This window comes from Corvus kubaryi, unplaced genomic scaffold (genome assembly GCF_017639235.1).
Source record: "Corvus kubaryi isolate FWS band 111438036 unplaced genomic scaffold, C.kubaryi_AGA036_p1.0 76, whole genome shotgun sequence".
Taxonomy (NCBI): Eukaryota; Metazoa; Chordata; class Aves; order Passeriformes; family Corvidae; genus Corvus; species Corvus kubaryi.
In genome coordinates, this window is record NW_024582063.1 from 8,862,903 (window position 1) to 8,880,436 (window position 17,534).

The 17,534-nt window shown below is 40.3% G+C and overlaps 1 protein-coding gene across 5 annotated transcripts in view; it reads right to left on the reverse strand.

Annotated features, from left to right (window-relative positions):
• The window catches only part of RPS6KC1 (ribosomal protein S6 kinase C1), an 86,596-nt gene that overhangs the window by 47,217 nt on the left and 21,845 nt on the right, over positions 1-17,534 (reverse strand). For all 5 annotated transcript variants that reach the window (XM_042051488.1, XM_042051487.1, XM_042051490.1 and 2 more), the window contains 3 exons: positions 16,440-16,499; positions 15,276-15,638; positions 1,195-1,313 (listed from right to left, as the gene is read on the reverse strand). In XM_042051488.1, coding sequence (XP_041907422.1) covers positions 1,195-1,313; positions 15,276-15,638; positions 16,440-16,499 — 542 coding nt within the window. The remainder of the gene's footprint in view (positions 1-1,194; positions 1,314-15,275; positions 15,639-16,439; positions 16,500-17,534) is intronic.

Below are 17,534 nucleotides of genomic sequence, written 5' to 3' on the forward strand. Positions count from 1 at the left end.
TTGTTCATGGCTTTTTTTTCCTCTTGTTCTTCAGTTTCCAAACACACTGAGGATTCCATTTAATATAGCTTCTTCCCCATTTTCAGGGGTGTTTGACCCAAAGAAAGAATACCTAGTAGGAGTTCATGTCTGTCCAAAATATTAAATTGTTCAAAGTATAGTTCATAGCAACAGCAAGACTCCAAGCCTCACAAAATATATCCCATTTGGAACATCCTCAAAATGTACTTGTGGGCTCTCAACATGAAAAAAATCTAGCCTTAAAAAACCAGTGTCTTTGCTTTTTAGATTTACTTATTAGATAGACACCTTTTAGAAGGGTTCCAATTTTTGCAGCAGTTGTCTCCTTAAAGCATTTTTAGATCTGTGCAAAGTAAGAAGCAATAATCTTCTATCCCTTTTGTTATCCCTTGACATTAGAGAGTCAGGAAGTTCATAGCTTTTATACTTACTGCAATAGGGCAGTCATCAACAATAACACAGTTTAGCATGACTGCAGTAAAAGCCTAAAGTAAAAACAGATAAATCCCAAAGGAACTGTTTAAGGAAGGGCAAGGTAGACATTTATTGAGGGTATCTTAGAACAAGCTTTGCTTGTATTTTGTACAAGTACAGATAAGGGTATTCTGCCCAAGAAAGTGGGAATTAGCACAGAAACTTCTCAAAAATCAAGGAGCTGGTCCCACAAGCATATCCAAGAGAGACATTTGAAAGGATCAGGAAGAACCTTTGCTCTATTAAGTACTTGTTCTGTGGAAAACTATTCTGATTCCCTCTACCCTGTGCTTGACTCACTTCTGATACATCACGATGTGCTAGGCTACAGAAACCAACAGGTTTCTCACTCCCTACAGGACCAACCAGCATTCTCATAGAAAAGTCATATGAAACATTACATTCCAGTGAGGTTTTCTGCTTTACCTTTAGATTCTCCAGCATGATGAAAAATGTCTACATCATCAACCAAGAGCAGTAGGAAAGCATGTGAAAAGCTGTCCTGTATTAAACCAAGCACTCCTCGTAACATCATGAAGAATCAGAAAGAACGGCAGCTTAACAGAAACACAACATCAAAATACCCCTGAGGCCTCACAAAAGAGAAATTCTAGATAGTTTTTGAACCTTAAGCTTGAATATGCTTTGCTACTTAATTATACCAAATTCTGGTTCAGAAAAGAATAAATTAAAGCCTACCATAGAAATAGATGCATCTTCTGAGGTTTTGTGGTAGACACTGGAAATTTTTTCAGCACGCATAAGGTATTCTGCAGTCTTCCTTTTCACTGCTTCTCGACGAGTTGGACTTGATTCACCTCAACAGAGAAAAAAGAAGTTATGTTTTCTATAAAGAGACAGGTACTAGATAATCAAAGCATGACTACTTTGAGTCTACCTTTTTGATTTCCTTTGGGTTATTCATAAGCAAACCTAAAGATATGCATCTTCTAAAAATCCAATACTGTGATCCCAGAGTTCCACGAAAATGGCAAATTAAGCCTTGCTATAGACTAAGGTAAACAAAAAGCCTTTCCTAATATTTCTGTGATTTGGTATTTGTTCCTATGGTAACATAAGTAAGAACTAAAAGAAACCACTGATCCAAATACTGTATTCCAAAAAGCAAAATCAATTAGGAAAGACAGAGTAAGATGTTTACAACAAAACAACAAACTTATTTTCTTCCTCGGGTTTCCAGTATGGACTCTCCTAATTATACATGAAGTCTAGAAATGCTATTAAAAGCAAGAAAGCAACTGAGGAGACACTAAGAACTCCTGCTTACAGCTTTCCAGTGCTAGACATTCCCTGCCTCCTGCCTTGGGGTAACACAGGGAGAAAGGAATAAGCACTTGCACCAACTACTTCACTTTTAGATGGCTAAATGACCACTGTATTATTTCTAATCTACCCAGACTCTTGGTGAGAACCCCATGACACCACACTAACTCTGGATTCACTCTAAAGCTTTCAGTTTATGTTTAGGCATTCCCATCCTGAGCAATATTGCTGTAACAGGCTCAATTTGTGATGGCAACACCCAACCAGCCAACCACCAAGCACAGATAAGGGACTGTGAGATACAATTGTTACAGCAGAGAAATGAGATTACTATGCTGAAAAAAAGATAGAGACAACTGTCCCAGAAGAAGACTGAAGGACAGCAGAGACTTTATATGGCCCTGACAGACTCTCCCAGCCCTAACTGAGGCCATCCAAGACTTGCAGAAACAAAGCCTTGACTGTGATGGGCTCTGCACTGCCAGGTGCAAGCCAGCACCTCTCAAACCAATGCTCAAACAGGGCAAAAGGAACTGCAAGGATATCTGCCCAACAGCTATCCCACATGAAAGACAAGGCAAGGAACAGGAGGGGCAATAAATTAAACACACAAATACACAACCCCCAACCAACGGCAGATAACAGACAATAACGAAGACTGGAACTCATAAGATACTGATCAACGGGCCATGAAAGGAACCAGAGTGTAACCTTGAAGGAGTTTAACCAGAAACTTTTTAACTGATAAGAAAAAAAACAGGATTATTGTGGGTTATCAAGAATGAGTCTCATAAAAAAGAGCAAGCTTATTATGGAATTTCTGACAGAGAACCTACTGTGTGAATGCTTGCATTCAGAAATTACTGCAGGAGGTTTTCAGGGGGCAATTGTGTCACTGTGTAAGACATTGTGAGATTTTCAAGGGCAGAATTAAAGGTAGGGGTCAAGGTGGATTGTTATAAAATAGAGACTCCCTTTCATATCACAACTAGAGACTACCTGAACACACAGAACCATCACACCCAGACTCCCACAAGAGTGAGCAGAAGAGACTTTGGGTCTACTCCAAGTTCTGTGGTAAGTGATCTCTTGTAAATTTTACTATCCACCTCAAAGCAGGAGGGAAAAGTCATTGTCACCTCCTTGGATATGGATGCAGACTGCTCTGGAAAAACCTTTGTCTACACTTGGTTTGGGACAGTCAGAAATTCAGTGCACTTTCAGCATACAATATCACGGCTATATATCAGTATCTCGGTAGCTTCTCTCATTCTAAAGACCTAGGGGAATCTTGGTAAGCAGTTCCCTTGATGGGACTGCCAGTCTTACTCCCATCTAGGATTAAAAAAAAATAACATCACTCAACTCTTTGAATTTGAAGTTGGCATTATCAAAAGAGAGCAGATACACAGTATTTTTTTTTATAAGTGTGTGTTGCAATTTGCTAAAGCAGGAGTAACTCTCTTGCTTTCATCTGTGCACGTAGTGTTACAGCACCGCAACACCTCCTCCTCATGCTGAGGCACTGGTGAGCACCCAAGTTCTCTCAGACACACCAAGCAGCAGCCACTCAGAGAATACAAGACACCTGCACAGCAACAATGAACTCTTCAGCCAGCATTTCCTCCAAGCAGGCTGGTAGAAAACTGCTAGGGTAGTGTCTAAGGCTATCATAAAAGTCAAGCTTACTGCTTAATTGTTAGTTATGTGTATTTAGTTTGGATGTTTATTGCTTTTTTCCAATGCTTCAGTAATTTTACAGTAATTAACACAAACCAGCTAGGATGTCCCCTTAGAGCTGTCTTTGTTCTCCCTACTTTCACAAGACATTAATTTCAGTTTTCCTCCTGCTTTTCCTTCCCAAGTAATTTGTTAAATAACCTTTGCAAACTGTTCCCTCATTAAAATCTTCAGCCATAAAAAAGGGTGTGGACCCACAAAACAACATTCATTCAACAAGTGCTTGCATCGTATTTGTGGATAAGATCATTAACAGTTCAGTCTCCGAATACTTTAACAGGTGGATGATTGAGAATTAGGTTTATGGAAACAGGATTTTGGCTTTTTATTTTTTTACATTAGTTTAACCAAGAAAATGTAAAAAAACTACACTGCAATACAAATTCCCATTTAAACAGCCAATACCTCACAAAAATCTGCAAATAAATACAGGATATAAATTTAATAAACAAATAAATGCTACTTAAAAAGCCTCAAACACAGACAGTAACAATAAAGACCCCATTAAGCTAAAAATAATCTTAAGCATTTATGCCAAATTCGAGGTCATAGAACTGTCCACTTAAAACCAAATAAATCACTAAAACACAGTACTAGAACAAATCCTTGTATCTGACAGATGTCAAAGCTGTGATTCAGACTTCATGCATTTTTTTATGCAATGTTACATTTTGCCATGAAATATTGGGTTTAGTTATGCAAAAATGTGTATTTTCAAAAGCATCAATTTTATTTTATAATAAATTAGGAATAATCATTTATTCCTAGTTAAGAACTTTTGATTTAAATATTGTGTGAGCATATTGAGCTCTTATTTCCATTCTGTGGTTAGCCCACAATAATCTAAAGAGGTACCTCTCTAATTACAATTTAAACTTGAAAGGCATTTTTCTTTAAATGGCAGCAAACAGGAAATGTTTAAACTGTGTCAAAGCCTTTGATGAATCTTTACAACTGCTCATAAAAGATCATCCTGCTTAAAATAATATTGATTTTTCATTTATTTTCCTAGATACTAGAAGATTTATGTTTCATCTGATCAGGATCAAAGCTTCTCCCCCCTCCTGATCACTGGGATTAAATCACCAATGTCATTTTACACTTTTTAAAAGTACACTGCTAAAGCAAGATATAAAAGTGCAGCAAGGCTGATCATAGAAACCTTAGAATAAAAACCCCTCAAGATTCCCCATCTCTCTCTCTCCCTCTGCATTTGCTACAGAGCAGCTGTGCCTCACACAGATTCACATGAATGAAAATATTAAGGCGAGAAACCACCCACTTAGTTTATTTTCCATATGACTTTCCTGTAATTATTTTGTAAACTGTTCACACAACAATATATAAAAACATCTGCAAAAACAGGTAATTAATGTGTCAAGCCAAACTAATGCATTTTTTATGGTGTCCATGCTTCGTCAACTGTAATTATAACTCTTTTTAAGCAAATGATGATGTGTTTGTTGCAATGTGCAAGTGGTTATTTTAGATGCTCTGTTTACTATTCCCGCAAACAGAATACAAAAACTCTACAGCTACTTTGTTGCACATATAAGCCTTCATCCCCACACACAAGCACAAGCAGGCTGCTCCCTCATTTTCCAAAGGCTTTGCCTATTTCGAAGAAATAAAAATATCTTAAAATGAAAATTGGCTTTGGAAAGGCTGACCAGGCCACCCGCTGACCAAAGTAACAGGAAGCCAGGACATTAGGACAGCAGCCAATGATTTAAAATTTGTTCTTTAATTTATATCTCTAAAGACAGCTCAGTTACAATATATTTACAAAGACAGATATTCCTAACAATGTTCAAATGATTTTGAGGGTTTGATAGAGGAAAACAGCAAATATCGGAATAATTGTGCCATTGAGTTCTTCTGTAACTTGGCTGATTGTTTGCCCATAGTGCACTGATTTGAATGAAAAACACAAAGAGGCAGCACTTCCACAAAGTACAGCAGAGGCATCTGGAAAACTAGCAATATTTTTGTCTTCTGCTCAGAAAGTCTTTTCCCACACTTCACAGTACCTCAAGAGAGGACACACCTTTGAGAGATCAGCTAACTCAATGCTGAACTATTCAGCTCAGTTAACTGCTTGTTCACACATCAAACCTTCTGTAATTCTATCACATAGGAAAATTACTTATGTTTAGATAATAACAGCAAAAAGCTGTTGAAAGGGGGTCATATTCAATAAACTTAGACAAAAAATAAAATTGGTCAGTAAAGAGTATGGAAAAAATCTGTCCTTCTTCCCCAAATAATATGGGATACTACCAAGAGAACACATCTCAGATGCACAGAAGTGCTGTCAAACTTGCTCTGCTCCGTAACTATCCTCCTCCACAGATCCAGGATGAAGTCACGGGGAAGATGTGTTCCTCTCTGGATGATAAAGATAGCTTGCCACGAACATATACAAAAAAATTTTCAATAATCAGTAAATCACGATATGTAGCACCCACCCTGGAATTCTAGATATTCCTTCCTTTCTTTGTGCGTGAGCAGTTCCAAATCATCCCCCTTAAGGTGCTAAGAGGTCTTCCTCAGGAAGGGATAATCTGCCAGGGCAACATAGGTACACTCCCTACCTAAGTAGGTGCTCAGCCAGGATGGGGATATTTTCACAGAAAAAGTAAGGCCATAAAGTGAGCATTACCTGTCCCAATCCTCTGTGACCTCCTCTTCCTGCTTTTCTCTCAGACTTACTAAAAATATATGTGGGCTGCCTTCCTTTAAAGAAGATATCAGAAGAGATTTGCTCCAGGAAGGAATGTCCTCTTGCAGAACAAGTACAAGGAACTTTGCAAGACTGCCTGTTGTGCTAGCCCCAAACTCCATGTTCTTAACAATTTAAACAGTAAAACTTTCTCTAAATACTGAAATCTTCAATGAAACATTTATAATTGCCAAATCTAACAGCTATAATACCATTTTTTATTTTTAAAAGTTTCTTTATCTTCTTCACAGTCTTCCTGCACATATCACCCAGCTGGATTGCTGAATTTTTCAAAGAATTGCTCTCTATAAAAATGCAAGGGAGTAAGCCTTAAAAGATTTATTTCTTCTCACAATGAAAAGAGGTTTAGCAGCACCTTCCTTATTAGTGGGTAGCCCAGCTGTTATTTTTGCCTAATTGGTTCAAGAGGACCTCTGTTCTTCTTAGGGCAAACACTTCTTACATCATGTGAAGCAGACTCCTTTGTCCATATTAGCCAAACAAAAGCTCAGGCACACCGAAAGTGACAATGCGACTCATAAGCCAGCACAGGTTTGTGATGACTTTGGACACAGTTTTATAACCCCCAAATTTATTTCAGGAAGGGGAAAAGCTGCTGATTTTGGAACGAGTCTTCACCAACTTTCACAGGAGGGTGGGTAACCTTTAATTTTCAAACAATTACTTAAGTGAAATGTGGCAGGTGCTGGGGTAGACGGATACTGCAGCATCAAGGAAAGAGCTATAGATTTTAGCAGCAGGTGGGGGTTTGGAATTGTGAAATAAGCCCACTACCTCATCAGCTCCAGTATGCTACACATTATATTAATGGTGAGTTCCTTTGAGGTGCTGATCAAATTCTGCAGCTGAAAAAAACTGTAAATATTAAAAAATAAGACAAAGGTTAAGCCCATTATGATAAAACAGCTTGAAGTGATCTTTTTTCCTCTTTTTTCTTAACATTTTCAGAGAGTCAAAATTTATTAAGATGCAACACATTTATCAGAACCATTCTTTCTGGCTTTTCTGAAGATTTAGGACGGTACTGTACTCTACCAACCAAGAAGAAAAGCCACTTAGAAGTTAAACCTTTCATATTAAAGCACAAATTTGTGACAGTGAATGAACACCTACAAATTCTTCTTCCCACTTTCCAGTGTGCTGATAACTATTATATCCATATGTCACATACATCATCTTCACCGCAGGTTGCCTGAGACCGTTACAGATCTACATTTCCTATGACGTTGCCAGTTCTGCATCCTGTAGAAAACCTTTGGTCACACACCAGTCATGTAAATGTCTAGGTAAACATCTCTCTGGGGAAAAAAAAAAAAGTTGGCATATTTGCCAAAGTTAAGATTACACAGAAGAACGGTGTGGGTGAAACGTGTTTGAGTGACCAGTAAAGCAGGAGTTGGTAACACTGAAGATAAGAAACGTAACTTGCCAGAAATGCTAACCAACAAACATCTGCTTCTAGAGAAACTCTCATGTTAAATCCACAAGGTGGTGGTAGCTTTTCATGTGCATGTGTGACTACCTGGAAAAAAAATAAAATGGACAGCACCCAGCATTTCAGGGAGGAAAAGCTTAACTTCCCATCTATCTGCTAAAACTTGCAGTCTTAACTGTAAGGTATTTCACCAAAATACGACTTAATGTGACAAATACTCTTGAACATTCTTCTGTTGAACTACTTAAGAAGGGAATAAACCCTGTGAGTGTTTCAAGACAGAAGGACAAGAAGCGAAATTCTAGCCCAGAGGAGGAAACAAAATGGTGACAGCGGCAGGAGGTCCTCCAACACAAGCACCATGGGAACAGGGGAACAGCACTGACAGTCAGAGCAAGTAAAGGAGTTACACAGGCCACCACCACAGCAGAGAGGAAATTTCCAAGTTCTCTGTACTCCTCGTTTTTAACTAAAAGGACAAGTTCAAATTAGAATTAGCATGCACCAACATCCCTTGCTTCAGAGCAGAGGGAACCCAGGCACACAGACAGCTACCCCTTCAAGTAAGAACAGTTTGAAGTAAAGTACTGCAGGGGAAAAAAAAGAAAAAGGCAGATAAAAAAAACCCAATTATGAGATTCATAAATCGTGACAGTCTAATACTACTCATATTTATGTATTAAATGCAATTCATATGTACTTTTATATACTACTATGGGAAATGGTATTTTTCCCCGAGCAATCACAAAAATCTCTAAAACAGAAGAGCCAGCGGCAGGCCTTGTAGAGATCAAACTTATACTAGTCCTTCTACACAGCTCTGAAGCTAGAGAGGCTATTTTAAGATACTGGAAGAGTTAAGAGGCAAAGAGGACAGGAAAAGAGAAAAATTGGATGTGAAAAGAGAGAAGCTGTATATGCAAGAACTGTTTGGGAGAGAATCAGAGCACTGATTATCATGCAGCATCATGCCCTTAAACCTATCTATGCAATTTTTCTATTCCAGCTAGTAATTTGCCTCAATTCACCTACAGTGCCTGAGGCATTGAATTCTGCAGCCAGAGACTTCAAATTTCTCACCTGCGGACAGGAGCGGCACTGTAACCTGGATCAGTCTGCCCTGTCTACCCTGCATGCTGCAAGAAGTGTGGCAGCCCTACTGGGTCTTCTGATGGGAGGCAGAAACCCCACACAGCTACAGTCAAAAAGAGATTCCTGCACTTTGCAGCTAAGTGTTGTGGCTAACAACAGCTGAGATAAAAGGCAGTGCAGGCAGGAAGAGGTGTCTGTCAAAGAGGCCAGGCACAGGCAGCAACCTGGCAAGGAACTGGTACAAGGAAAGACTCAAATCTTGGAAAGGTCAGAACACCAAGTCAATACAGCTAGCTGTGTCCCAAGAGGGAAGAAAAAAGAGATTTCTAGGGCTCACCTGGTCACATATTTATTAATTCTTTAACAGCCACATGCTAAGTAACCACATTCAGAGTCATCTCTGCATGACACCCTACATGCTGGTTTGCAGGTATTGCTACAGTTCACTTTCACATGTATTGCAAGGCTGTAAGCTGTGCAGCATGTACACCTCAGACCTTTATCAACCTCCTGGTGCAGAGAGGTCTTGCAGTTTAAATGGAACTTTGCCTTGAGTGTCCCTTGACATAGCTGAGTCTGGCTGTATTTATACAGTAACCAGCTTCTGGCATTAACAACATACATTAACCATACTCTACTGGCACACACTGTATTTTACTGCTTTGCCACAACGAGGTGTCTAAACCCAGCACTTCCACACAGGGAATGACATCACTCAGGGTGGTCCATCCAGCACCTACTGCACAGTGATGGATCCTACAGCACTAATCTGCTCTGAAGCTCTGTATGGTCTGTGATGGGCCTGGGAAGACAACACATTCCACTTATGAGCAGCTCATAGTCCATACTAGCATGTGTTTCAGCATCACTGGCAGCACAGAGAGATATGACTTTTTTTTTTAACCAAACAAAGTATTTCCAACATCCATTCTTAATCCAGCCACTTATCAACAGATGAGTCCTCTCACAAACTTTTCTTCTGAAGCAGCAGCTGTGATTTCAAGGTTGTATGAAGCACTAGGAGAGAGGCAGCACTTTGTATCATTGTTCATAAAGCTCGGCCCAAACAGTCCAACAGCATTCTCGCAGTCCAGTAGCAGGAAAGAGAAATGGTTTTCAGCTCCTTTGGTAGGAACCAGGGCAGGAAGTTTTTGCCTTGACTGGTTCCAGCCTCAGTGGAAGTATAAAACTACAACAGCAAACAGGCTGTGTGATGATACACCATAGGAACACAGAAGCCTAAAATCAGGGTGGGGAGAACTACAGTTCTGTCAGTCACCCCATCACCAACCTTTCCCTGTGGAGTGCAGCACAACTCTCAGGGTTTCCCTACAGCCATCAGCTCACACCCCAATTCATCTTCTCAGAAAACAGGTCTGTTGTTTCCTTAAGGACATTGCCACAACCAGACATCTTCTGGATAGCTCAGAAACTGTTAACATCATTGAGGAACACTAATCAGAGAACTTAACAAGTGAAAGGAATTTAAAATAGCTACTGTGTGGAAACAGAAGTTGTCTTCATAAGTGCCATTCAACAAACAAGCAAAGGAAGCCAGAAATGCGCTGGTGGAACGCCATGGCTGTTTCCCTTTTCATAAAGTACTGTCTTCTTGGCATTCTGTCAAGCATGCTCCTGTTTGCATCCCTGGCTCCAACACAAGTTCAAATCATAGCCCATCATAATCCCAGTAATTAGACACAAGTTGGTTTGTTTTCAGTATATCCAAAAATATCATCTAGTTGTCCAAAGTATTCCTAGCATTTCATTGTATATGCATTTTTGGGTTAAAAGTCAAAGTCATTTTAGCAAGGTTCCAGTAATTTGTGTAATTTTTGTTCCAGCTCTGTTTACTGGATAAACATTAAAATAGCATGGAGCAGTGCAAAACTGACATTCACAGGCAGCTTTCAAAGACACCAGCAGCTTATTCAGAACTTGTAGATCCCTAACACAAAACAGAGATACCTGGAAAACAGCTTGTGGCTGCTGACACTCCAGAGGCATCACATACTTCATGCAACAAGGTTCATGTTGCCTAAACTAAATCAATATTTATTCTGCCCAGCCACAGCTGCTACACATGTGAAAATAAACATCCCAAAACTCCGACAGAGTAAATGGATCATCTCCCTTCAGATGTTTACATGGAACATGGGCAGACCAGCAATGAACACATTTGGTTTCTAAACCACATGGAAGAGATCCTGTACTTTTTTACATGAATTACACTGGCCATGTTGTGCAGCATTCTTGTTCTTCACATGCCTGAAATTATTGAGACCCAGCAATATGCAACAGTGTTAACTCTGTTTATCACACACCTCAAACTGCCCAGACCCATAATGGAAATAACTAAAGAATGGCTGGAGTTGTAAAAAGAGGAGCAGTTTATACAAACAGGACTCCCTTCTTTATTACAAAAAACCCTCCATAATTTCAGTCTCATGATCTGCTTGCTCCTAACATAAACTATGCCCTATAACAAAGTCAGGCAATGCACTACTTTGCATAAAACAGAGTTAACTTCCAGCTAGAAGTTGGTGGCTTGCTATTGATTAATGCATTTTTTCCATCACTAGGCCTGAAGCAATGCACTGACCTCAAAGTGCTCTGACATGCTAACAAAACAAAGGAACAGCTATAATTGTGAGCCAAAGTTTCTATCAGTTAGCATACTCAGTATGCTTAAAAAGGCAGAAAAGCTTGAATTCTAGAAGGTTTCAGCTCCTAGAGAACTGCTGAACCATCCTACACAATCTTTACAGACCTGTCTTCCAAAAGCTTCAAAACCCTGCAAGCAGCAATGCCAAGAAAAGACAAGAGGAGAAGCAGAATTGGTACATATTTAGAAGAAAAAGGAAATTATGGCAGCTACTCCCTGTCACTGCAAGCAAGGCAGCTCTGGTATAAATGAAACAGGAAGGCACAAGAGGTGCAGTTCAAGGGCTGTACTGCCAGTCCACGATTTCATTCTTCTTCCCACTAGCAAGTGCTTAATGTTAAACACATGTATGGAGCAGAAGTAGGCCAAACATGTATAACAAGCAGATGCCCAGAGCCCAAGGCATACACCAGTCTCTGAGCACGCAGGCAGCAGTCATTCCCCAAGGGACACAAACTGAGTCCCTTGGCAGGACTATGAATGGGACATGAAAGGATTCAGTACTAAATTCTGCAAGAGACTAGCAAAAGAAAATACATATGCACCTTGCCCAGAATAATTAACACCACTGTACATCTGAGAGCATGTGCACACAGTTGAAAACAAAGTCAAGATGGCCATTCCTCAAACATATGACACCTGCCTCGCCCAGCACTAGTGCCAGAAGCTGGGAGAGCTGGAAAGCCATCAGAATATAACAAGCTCAAGTGTGCTCAACTGCCTTTAGGGAAGCCACCTACTCCAAACTAACCAGCACAGGTCTATAAACTCGCAGCACTGAACTTGCTCGTACGCGGTTTTGACGAGGCAGCCTTGAGCAGCAGAGCTTGCGCTGAGCCAAAGGGAGTGACTGGTAGCGGACACAGCCCCACGCTTCAGACGCCCCTAAGCAGCTCACAGAGGCATTCCAGCTGAGGCAGCGGACTGTCTCAAAGCTCACGTCCGAAGCACAGAGGATGGGTGGCATTCCTTCCCCCGGCTCCGCGCGCTGCTATCACCGCCCGATTCCAAGTCTGGGGCGGCAATTTCTGTTTCCTTGCCGCCACCTCGTGGCCAAAGCCTGTATTACCGTACTGCTGCTCTCCAGGGAAAAAGCCACCGGCGGCCCATTCCAGAGGCCACGTTCGGCGGGGGCTGTGCACCGAGACGATGGCACTGCACACGTGTCTAAGTGTCGATGAACACCGTGTTTCACTCTCAGATGGCACAAAATCTTTTTCAGACAAAATAGGTGCAAAATAATCAGTGGCAGAAGACCAGAAGCACTTTGTAATAATTGCACCATCCTTATCTTTAAAAGGAGTATGTTATGATCCGTGAGAAATACATAACCAGGGGTGTTTAAATAACTGGAGTGATTAGGTTGAAGGTTTGTGGTTTTTTACTGCAACATACCTTGAATGTTCACATATCAATGCTAAACATACTACCTTCACAAAGTAGCTACATTAAAAAGTTTTGTTGGGTTTTTTTTGGTTTTTTTCACTGTACTCATAAATCATGAGAAAGCATGTATTTTTAGGAAGGCATTTGGACCAGCCCTGTCACCATAAAGAGGGCATCAGTGTCTCCCTGCCAGTTTGCAGCAGCTTCAAGGAGAACGGGACACAAAATGAGCTGGATCTACCCAAATCTAGTGTGAACGCCCAGCAGAGGACGAACATTCCTTCACAGCCATGCAGGGTAACACAGAGAAATGAAAAAAGACTGACTGCTAGGAACCCCCCTGTGTACAGTTATGTTCCCAAGGGATAAGAAGTCACTTAAAATGCAACTCATTCCCATTACTCCCTCTTGTGTGCTATACATATGCAATGTCAGGGACTGCAAAGAAAAAGGTGCCAGTGCTGGTTACATGTTTCTTCATCCATCAGGAACACTGACACACACCACATAAGTACCATCACTAAAAATTTATTAGTGATTCCCACTGTACTGACTGGCATCAAGAAAACCAGGCAGAATATCACACTTTTCTAAGATTCCTTGAATTTCTTCCTAGCCTGAAAAGCAGGGATAACTGGGTGAGAGGAAAGGATTAACAGCTGGAAGAGTGGCTAGTCAACAGCAAAAAAGAAAAAAACCATTGGAGGAAATTCTAGCAAATATAAGTAATAAGAAGTTCAACCCACTCTGGTTTAACAAGTTCATATGCATGAGTTGAGCAAGTCACCTACATGCAATAAAAGTCTTTCACAACTTTAAAGCAAACATATTACCCTAAGGATTACCATGAATTCAAAGCCAACATGTTTAACCACTGCCACAACTCAAGTATACACAATAATTACCACAGCAAAACTGATGTGCAATAGACTGACTTGTTTTCATGCCCTAACAGTTTGAAACTGTTAAATAAAGAAAGCTTTTGAAGTTTGAACTGTCAGTTCAAAACAGCATCATGGCAGCCTTGCATCATGGCTGGCACACAGAAGTGTTTATGAAAAAACAGGATATCCTTCAGAAGATCACAGGTGAATGGTCCACAGGTCTGTGAAAAAGTGTACTAGCAAAGAAAGAATAGCTGGGCTCTCCAACAGAAGGACTGCCAGCATATTCAACACTAAGAATGAAAAACATTTTGACAACACAGGCAAGGAAAGGTTAGGATGCTATTGAAAAGCCACAACAAGCAGCAAAGCAGCAAGCCTACTGACATCACCGAGACTTGAAAAGATGTGGATTTACTTTGGCCAGAAAGTGTAAGACATTTTAAGCGAAGGCTATGCACATATCTTGGCCCACACCTCTAGCTCTCATTAGTAACCTACCCATTATTTTTTGCCAGGCCCCATTAAGTCAGCTCAGTAGGTAACTTCCATTGCTAGAACTGTTCAGAAGGTCTGGACCACTGCTGTGCATCCCACTGGGATGCAGCAAAGGCTTCTGCTTGTGTGTGTTTGGTACATTCATGTCTAAGTCCAGATCTGGAGCAGCAGAATGCACCTGTGCTGCACACTGCCAAACAAAGGCACAATTCTAATCACTCATTTGGTCTGTGGGGGACAGAAGCACAATACACAGACCCTGAATTCACTCCAGGAAAGAACAAATCTTTCCCTGTACTTTATAGTTTTAAGCCACTGTTGGATAAAATGCAAATACATGAGGTTATCACTCGAGATTCTCAAGAACTAGAGAAGGGAAAAATTTTTCTCCCTTACTGAAAAGGTGCAAGGAGGCAGAAATTTGCATGTAGTTGTATCCAGTCCACTAAAAACAGCTTTTGCTGGTTTTAATATATTGATAGACTGAAGTATTTTGAAAAAGAAAAAAAACCCTGTGCTCCTCTAACAATGCAAGCATGTAAGTTTCTGTGCATCCTTTAGTTAGAAAAGAATAGTTTCGTGGAAGAAGCAAGAGGCTGCAAGACAAGAGCAGTTCTAATCCTGCTGTGATTGGGAAGTTAACCTGAGTCTGCCTCTCCCCATGCGTAAAATGGGGATAATGAATCCTCACTTAACCATGTAAATTAAATAATGTTTCAACAGTGCTGCAAGTGCCACATATTAATTAATGGCTAGGCAATAAAAAGGAAAGAAGCGAAAGTGGAGCACTTTGCTACTTACCTGCAAGTTGAAGGTTGTGCTGCAATTTTAACAGAGGAGATACTGGGCACTTGGAAGATGAGACCCTAAATTATCATTCAGTCTTAGAAAGATTTCTCTCTCTCTCATATGCACACAGCTACTTAAAAGCCAAATGTATTCTGCATTTCATATCACTTCTTTGCAACGCAGTAAGCTGATGTTAACCATGGAAATGTCATAAACAAACACACATAACCAAAGAAAAGACAAACATAACGGGAAGATCCATACCTTGAACACCTTCCAGAAGCAGATCAACCCCCTTTCGATAAAAGCTTAAGGCAGCTTCATAATCTTCCTCCTCCTCCTTCTTCAAAGCCAGTTTTATTAACTCGCCTGCTTTCTCCAAGTAATCTTGTTTGCCTGGCTTGGGTTTTAAGCTTCCAGTAAACAAACCATGGCTTTCCTTTTCTCCTTCGGGTTTGCTCCACTCCTGCTCAGGTGCCAGTGTGCTTTGTACTGGGGGTTCAGAAGTAACACAAAGGCCAACAGCTCTGCTGGGAGAACTTTGGTTGGATGCCATTCCATCATCTAACTCGGCAAGAGAATCTACATCAACTGTCAGAGAGATCAGGTCGCTGTCACTGGAGAAGCCTGAAAGTCAGAAAGACACCCATAACTCGAGAAGCCTTCAAAATTCTTTATCCCATTCAAAGATTTAGCTCTTTTCACTTACACAGTTTCCTCAGAATGCCCTCAGAAACTCCCTGATTGCAATGCCGTCTTTAAAAAATTTTAGCACCTATAAAAACATATTTGTAAAAATTAACTGCAAACTCTGCAGAACAACCCTGGTCTTCATTTCAGTTCTGGGAATGAAGAGACCAACATCTAACATCCAACTTAAACTTTCAAAGCAGCTCCACCATTGGGCTCCAGGAAATTAGAAATCTAAACCTTTCTGTGTGAGTGCTATTAGAAAAGTCAACCAGCAGGAGCCAAATTACTGTTTCAAGAAATCCCAACATACTGTTCTAAATCAGTAAGATTAAGCATCCTCAAAACAGTAAATTAGGAGTTTGAATTAACACAGAGTTACTGTCAGCTTATGTATCATGCAGCACTCACCTCACATGTAACCCACATAATCTTCTTTCATTGCTAACACGTGGTAAAATAAATTACTTAACACCTGTTTCATCACTCAAATCTGAGCTAACACATTTTATTTTACATTTGCCGTAAGTCACTACACCCTTACTGCAAGCTGACCTTCAGTAAACTAAACCACAGGAGCTTTTCATGGTTATTGGGGAATAAATGGCAACAAAGGTATTTTACCTATATACCATTTCATTCCGTAAGGATTATCATCCACAAAAGGCATTCACTCCGTTATTATTTTTTAATGATTTAACTTCCACAAATGTAATGGAAACAACTTCTAGATCTCACCTCCACATTCCGACTGGCTTGTAAGTGTCACATCATCAAGCCCACTTAAATCCTTTCGAACTGAAAAGGACAAGAATGACAAAAATGCTTCTGACATCCATGTGTACAACAGATTACAAGTTCCCTTGCCATCAGAATGAAAAAGCGTGACCCTCCTACAGGTAAAAGTATATAATGTGAAACTGCTCTTTGACTGGCTATCAGAGATATCCATTTGTTAACACACCATTAAAATTGGGACAGTGGTATTAAGATTGCTATTTCTCACTGCTTCCAGGATTTAAAAAGAAAACACAGATCCTTGCTTGAGTGGGGGATTATTCAAGCCTCACACTCCAATCCACCTAATTTCAACAGCAGCAAGACTATAATTTCTATGTCTCTCTGCTCTGACAATTTATGGCTAAGGAGACTTAACACAGGAAAGTTTTCAAAGCTGGGAGCTACGCACCAGGGGAAAAAAAAAAAAAAAAGCCAGCTTTCAGTCTCAAAAAACGTCATTCCAGAATAGCACCCTGCATGAGACATATGGAGCAAGCCACAAATTTGGCAGTGCCACCTGGATATCAAGTAGCAGTTTGTTTTATCACCTTGGCACATGTACCCTCTGAGGCAATGAAACAGGCAACAAGGTCAAGACATTTAGCTGTTTGCATGCACAGAGAAAGTAAACTCTGAGCTAAAATCTGGCGTCTGTTTTCTCCTATATTGTTGTCAGAGTGAAGAGTTTAACCACATTTCCACATAACATGTTCTGACTTATTTTCAGAAAGTATGTGGCAGCAGGCAGAAGCTGACTCAAAAGCAACTAACTCAAGCTTTCTTTTACGTTTTGCAGCTGTAAAGTTATAGAAGTTTACAATTTCTGGAAGAGGAGTAAGAAGGCACTGTAGAAATAGTGCTTTTCTAAAAGGCAGCAGTTCCTTAACATGAGTGAGAGGAAAAAGACATGAAGGAGAACAAATTACCAGCAACTCTTTGTCTGAAAAGCAAGGGACAGTGATACTTATGACACTAGACTACTTGAGAGGAAGGGACAGGGTGCACAGAAGACAATGCTCCTGATCCTCTCGTGGAAAGGACATAAAGTGAAGT